The 7,086-nt window shown below is 38.4% G+C and overlaps 1 protein-coding gene across 1 annotated transcript in view; it reads right to left on the bottom strand.

Moving 5' to 3' along the window:
• The window catches only part of LOC135215177 (116 kDa U5 small nuclear ribonucleoprotein component-like), a 10,213-nt gene extending 5,767 nt beyond the window's left edge, over positions 1-4,446 (bottom strand). The window contains 3 exon segments of the mRNA XM_064249652.1: positions 2,863-3,050; positions 4,146-4,276; positions 4,279-4,446. Coding sequence (XP_064105722.1) covers positions 2,863-3,050; positions 4,146-4,276; positions 4,279-4,435 — 476 coding nt within the window. The 5' untranslated portion in view covers positions 4,436-4,446.
• Between the last annotated feature and the right edge of the window lie 2,640 nt (positions 4,447-7,086).

The raw sequence follows: 7,086 nt of genomic DNA, 5'->3' as shown, positions 1-7,086 counted from the left end.
TCAATATACTTAGCTTAATTTTTTCCTACCTTTTCTTTCCCTTTCTCCTCGTCTACTTAGATGTTCTACCCAAATTGTAAGCTTTTCTTTTCCTTTTTGTTCCCCTTTCCCCTTTGCCCATGGCCCAAATTTGGCAAACCCTTTTGGGGTGAAACATCCCTACCTTTTGTTTTCCATCTTCTGGTGGGGCCCTCCTCATTTTTGTTCTTCTTCTTTCCTTACTACAATACAACGAACACTATGCTATTCTACTGCCTCTATATTATATCTTCTGTTCCCATTGTCTGCTTCTTACAGCAGCACACTTTTTCCAATTTTTTCTCCTGTTTGTGGACTTTTCCACCCTACTTTATTACTTAATTTTCCAGTTTCTATGTTTTTATTCTTTTAATTGTCTCTCTCTCTTAACTAACCTTTCCCATACTATAACCTCAAATAGTACTGCAGCCAAAATGTATTGGTCACACCTCACCTGGTGAGGCATAAATTCATTTCCTACGACATCAAGAGTTATCATTGTAAGACAATCGATGCTTTAACCTTTACCCTCATGTGTTATCAACTTTTCCATGGGTTCTATAGATATTATGTACAGCGTCTTTGATCCTTGGCTCTACCATTGTACTTAGAGGTTTAATTTAATGTAGTGTAAGTAAATTCTGCTCTAAGAATGCTCTAAAAATCCCTTACATCAATTGGAATACAATACAGTCACTAACCGACTTATGAACAGGTTATGTTCCAGATGACCGTTCGTATCTTGAATAGTTAGTAAGTTGGTTTTTCAATATGCAGTGCATAATTTTTGTTGTTTACATTCCTGAATTAACTTAGGAGTCATAGATTATACCATTTTCACTGTATTTTTAGATCATGCAGTATTATAAAGAACTACTTTGGATGTTGGAAAGGTAAAAAGAAGAAATTTAAAAATCTGATTCACGCAACTGTCAAAATTTAGTATTTTTTTCATGCTTCTGAAGTTATGAATTTTGCAGGAGCAGTGTCTGACATTGGAAGTTCACAAAGTAAACAATGCACATCACTATCTTTTGACAAAAATACATACTAGAGTGGAACCCCCTTATTTTTCACTTATTCGCAGGGGATGTGTTCCAAACTCCCCTGCGAATAGCTAGAATCCGTGAATACTTAGAACCCCTATAAAAATGCTAAGAACTGCCTGGTATTTGTTAGTTCAAACTCATGAAAAACCTACTAAAAATACTCATATCTGGTTTTTTAATGGTTTTATCTCTAAAAGTGCATTTAATCATGAAACTGATATGAAAATATGTTATTGTCATGATACAATAAAGTTTTATGCATACTTACCTGGCAGATATATACTTAGCTATGGACGACGGAGTCTATAGCTAAGTATATATCTGACAGGTAAGTTGAATGCATAAAAACAGTAATTTATGGATATTTCTCAGAAAACTACTGTGAATACGCGAATTTCCCGTGAATAATGGATAGATACGGTCCACAGAGAAATCCGCGAATCTCGAGAACGCGAATACAGGGGCTCCACTGTAAATATTTCCTATGGGGAGAGATACATAGAAAATGGGAATCGATCAAGAAGAGTGAAAAGAGGAAGGCAAAATATATTAAGAACATTTTACAAGTATGAATAAGTATTCTCGTGATTGTAAGAATACATGATACTTAATCATAAGACTAGTACTCTGAATGTTCAAAGTCAGGTGGTGACTGTGGAGGTCTCAGAGATACTGTACTCTTGTGGGACTTCTTCACTGAGATGAAAAAGGTGGGGCAGTCATGTCAGGACCTACAAAATCCCTTCTCCTTGCAGGAATGAAAAATATTCTTACCGAGTTACTGGTATATAAGAACAATGTCTTTACATGTCAGCATAGAAAGAAACACAAGGTTCTTTCATGTTACTTCTATAATTATAAGGCTTATGCAAATTAAAGAGGGTCTGCATTTGTGAAGTCCTACACAATGTACCATTAACAATATTAAACAAAAAAACCATGAAATGGAATGTAGTAGAAGACCATGGGTGAGACGCTGTACATACTACTGTACTGTAGTGAGAATGCAACCACATGGAGATATATTTACTTGATGGAAAGCTTTCTTATATTACACAAAAGTAAACGAATACCTTTTAGTACGATTACAGACGAGGAAATTAAATGCAATTACAATGACATAAAGTTCTGAATGAAAAAGTATGATGCGACAGAATCCTTGAAAGGGTAAGACCACTAGAGTTTAATATTTCAGCTATAAATTATGAGGGTATGAATATAACCTATATGACATACATACATCTTGAGAAGGTTTATAATAAAACTTATAGCATCATATATAAAGTGTTGAGGATGTATACATGATGTGAACTGTCAACCACTACTTATTCACGGTTCCGCATTCATGGCTTGTTTTTTTCAGTTGTTTTTTGTTGGGGGATTTTTCTGAGCAATATATATCCTGATAATTCTCAGAAAATTTGCCTATTCGCTGATTTTTTTATAGAGCAATTACTGTACTATTTTCATATTATTTTCATGACTACATGTTTTCTGATGATAGTTTAAGGTATATTTGGTTTTAAACTATTAAAATAGGCAGTTATAAGCATTTTACAGGGGCTCTTTGGTGTCTGAACAATTAAAATAAGTAGTTATAAGTGTTTTCAGAGGGGGTTTCAGTATTCCTGGGTGGGTGTGGTACGCATCCTCCATGAATACCAGGGGGCCAATGTAGTGTGATGACAGACGAAGCTAAGGAAAGAGCACAATCAATATGTGAAAGTTCTATTCGATAATTAAACAGTTAATAAGGTTTATGGCTATGCTAGGTGCTATAAAAGAAATGACATACCTGAATTCAGGATGGGTCTGATGAATAAGACAGTCAACAAAGGTACTTTTGCCATGGTGAAGGTGGCCTACCAGCGAGACATTGCGAACTAAGCATGGATTGTCCATGAGATCTGCTAAGAATTCCAAATTGTAAGTGGTTGTTGGCAGATCCTTCTCAACATGGCTGAATTTCTTCACTTTCACAGGCTGCAATAATGACAAAATTGTTAATATCATACATATATACAAAATCACTTAGCTCTTCTGATTTGTGAATCTATTCCCAAAAATATAAACAGAAAATGGTATAATTATAACAAATAAGACATATCATCATCTAGAAGGCATAAAAAAGATCATAGTAATTGTAATGATGTAAAATAGACTACAGAGTTTTATATGAGCAAAATCTTGAGTATGACACCCTTTCTATTTCCAATACTTTTTCTGGTAATACAGTACCAAACTATATAACTAACTTGTTTCTCAGACAAATGAGCTTATTCTTAACCATCATACTGGGAAATTGAAAGGCTTTTGAAATATGAAATGAAAACCTATCATCACTGCATAGCAGCATGGTTTATATACCCTAAAAAAATAATAATTTACAATATTGTCAAAGGGTGTTCAATATGCAAATAAGGTACACAAAAATACGGTAATAAAGCACAATGAAAATCAAAGTGCTGAAATATGCACTGTACTATAATTAGCAAAAAACCAAAATGATAAAATAAAAACAAGAGAAACATGTTTAAATTGCAATACGTACATGCATAGCTAAAGGGGTTTTATATACGTAAGTATAAATTAAAATCATATTAGCAATATGGTACACTACAAACATATATACGTACTTCATGTTACAGGGCTTAAATTTTGACTTACATCTGACCATATCATAATTAATCCCACTATAGTCACAGAGATGCCAAATAAACAATTGTTACAGGTTATTTTAATGAGACCACTGCATCATATTCCAGACTTTTACAGGCATCCAAAAGGATTAGTTTGTTGATAAGAGGTAAAATTGGACACAGTTGAAAAGAGTTGGACACCCAACCAGATAGAGACCAAAGACAAGATACAAAGCACTGCAGCTGTTGGCCAAAGGGAAGCTACAAAGAAGCTTCAGTATTAATTACAGTGTGACTCTCAAAGCACACTAACTGAAATCCAGTAGCTATAGGGGAAAGGCATACTATACAAAAAAAAAAAATCATACCAAAACTACTTAACAAATTCGAATTATAAATATATGGTACATCTACTGATTCATACAACACTGAATTGTACCTTTATTATAGGCTGCGTCAGTGGCTGAGCATCTTCTTCCTGAACGATGGTTTCCACCTCAGGCCCATATACATCTGCCGCACTAGGGTAATACTGCTTGTCTTCGTGTAGTACAACTGCCTGAGCAGACACTCCTCCTCTTCCCCTGCCATTCCATCGTCATCATCATAGCCATTCATGTCCTGGTCTTGGTCGGGGTAATCATCATCATCTTCTTCCTCGTCATCTTCATCAGAGTCCAGCTCCGGACCAATGTAATTCCCAAACTCGTCGTACAAATCAGCATCCATTGTTCTTCAGTAACACTGAAAAAATAAATAAATTTAATATCTCTATCTTGGACATGTCAGAAATTCAGACAATAACTATTGTGGTTACAAAAATGGTGAGGTTTGTGGTATTTTCCTGTGAGAAATGCCCATACATTCCTGTTTTTTTTTTTTTTAATCAATTTCATCATAGAATGCACTTTTTGTTATAAAGCTATTAAAAAAAAGGGTATAAACATTTTCTTAAGTTTTAACTAACAAAAATGATATGTTATGATACAATAAAGTTTGTTCATACTTACCTGGCAGATATATATATAGCTGTATTCTCCGAAGTCCGACAGAATTTCAAAACTCCCGGCAAACGCAGTGGTCGGCCAGGTGGTTAGTACCCATTCCCGCCGCGGGAGGCGGGTGTCAGGAACCATTCCCATTTTCTATTCAGATTTTTAATGTCATTGTCCCGAGGGAGGCTGGGCGGGTACTGATTATATATATCTGCCAGGTAAGTATGAACAAACTTTATTGTATCATAACAATATCATTTTGTTCATGACACTTACCTGTCAGATATATATAGCTGATTCCCACCATTGGAGGTGGGGAGGGACAGAATAAAAGGATTTTGGGAAACATTTCACATGCAGATGATAGACATCTTGGTTCCTTACCTGTTAGCGTAGCTGACTTCGTGATTACTGTCACCCAAGTCTGCTTTGCTTTACTAGAGTCTCCAGCAAGGACGTGACCTGTATAGCTGGTGAGATCTAGATGATCTGACAACAGGGGGCGTGACCACAATGTGTCTAGACCATATTGACCATGCTTTAAGGGCAGCGAAGCAAAGAAAAAAACCACCACCTGACCTAGCCTAGCAAAGTTAGTCCCCAAAACTTTTAAGGCTAAAATAAAGGGAAGTCCGCCTCTAGCGGTCGACCCTACAACCAAAAAACCAACAATAAAATAAAGCACCACCTATCCATTTTCTAAAGGATAGGATTCGTTGCCACTTCCGTACCCAAAACCCCTGAATCTGCTGATATGTATGGTCCAAGCGAAAAGCAGTTCTCATATGTCACTTTCACATCCCTGAGGTAGTGTGAAGCGAACACAGAGTTGCTTCGCCAAAATGTGGTGCTCACAATATCGCTGAGCGCCATATTCTTCTGAAATGCCATCGAAGTTGCGACAGCTCTAACTTCATGAGCATTGACTTTCAGAATTTCAGATCACTATCTGGGCAGGACGAATGGCCTCCTGATGGTGCTTCTCAGAAGAACGCTAAGGCGTTCTTAGAACATAGGTAAAATCAGGTCTTTTCACAGAACAACCAAAGATTGTCTGATTGACCTCTAATTTGTTTTGTTGTTCTATCCAGATAGAATTTTAGAGCTCTGACAGGACACAGGCTCTTTCTTTCTGGCTCTCGACCAACAATCCCTGTTAATCCCTTGAATTATCAAAGTTTTTAGGCCAGGGATTGGAAGGAATTTTCGTTTTTAGGCTAAAATAAACTGCAAATTTGTCCAAAATTGCATTTTTCCTAAACTATACAAACCTGAGGTCCTTTTTACAATAGGAAGGTACTAGCGGCAGCTGGATAGGTCGTAAGCTTTTCGAACAAGGGGTTCGGTAGTTAACTGCTTGTCCGAACAGGCTGCGCGCGCGCGCGACTGGTAGGTAAACAAATCACTTTTGCTTTTGGCCCAAGCAAAAACAAAACTGCAGAGTGAGGGGTGGCATGAGGTGGGGCTATGTGTAAAAGGACCTCAGGTTTGTATAGTTAGGAAAAATGCAATTTTGGACAAATTGTCATTTGTTCCGACACGGCATACAAACCTTCGGTCCTTTTACAATAGGAAGACTCACTTCTTGGTGGGTGGAATCTGAGTCTTTTGTGAACAGACTGGTGTTCGCCCAACCTTGGAAGCCTCCCTGGTCGTAAGAGCGAGGGAGGGATCCAAGCCTCTGTCCGATTGATCGGGGTGTGCACCGCAGGATCAATGGTCAGACCTCTGGACCAAGTACTAAGAGAGAGGCAAGCGTATCTCTTCGTACCAGCAAACAAGAACAAGTTCCTATTTGCAAGAGGCAACAACGTTATGGTTTGGTCTCGTTGTTGGCATCCACTTCCCCCCCTTGTAGGAGGAAGTGGTGGATATTCGCTCCATCCCTAGTGAAAGGGATAGGATGGGGCTCTGTCGAGTAGCTCACCGGCATCTCGTCCTTATCCAGCAAGTGATGACCGTATCCCTCTACCCACAGGTAGAGGGGTAGAAAAAGATAGGAAGAGAAGCCAGTCACTCTACTCATTCACTTATCTATTCTTACAGTCACACCAGGACTCGATGCTGTTCAGCCTGCTAGGGTCTGGGTTAGCTAGACAACGTGTTGAGCAGCCACCACGGGTCCTAAGGAAAACGATCCAAGGACTGTGGGCAATATCCAAAAGGTAGAAGGAGGTGCCAGTGGTCTGGTTGTACCAGACCCCTGCCTTCAGTACCTGCGCCATGGAGAGTTTCGTTGTGTAACTCGAGGGAGTGTACTTCTAGGTCATCTTGGTGCTGACGAAGAGTCTTCAACACTCAGCCTGGGATGTCGAGTTTCTTCAGAAAGCGCGGTCGCGCTTTCACAGGACAAAAGCAGCATCTCCTTCGCATCGAAGGCGGTGA

This window comes from Macrobrachium nipponense, chromosome 5 (assembly GCF_015104395.2).
Source record: "Macrobrachium nipponense isolate FS-2020 chromosome 5, ASM1510439v2, whole genome shotgun sequence".
Taxonomy (NCBI): domain Eukaryota; kingdom Metazoa; phylum Arthropoda; class Malacostraca; order Decapoda; family Palaemonidae; genus Macrobrachium; species Macrobrachium nipponense.
This window is presented reverse-complemented; position numbering and strand designations above follow the sequence as displayed.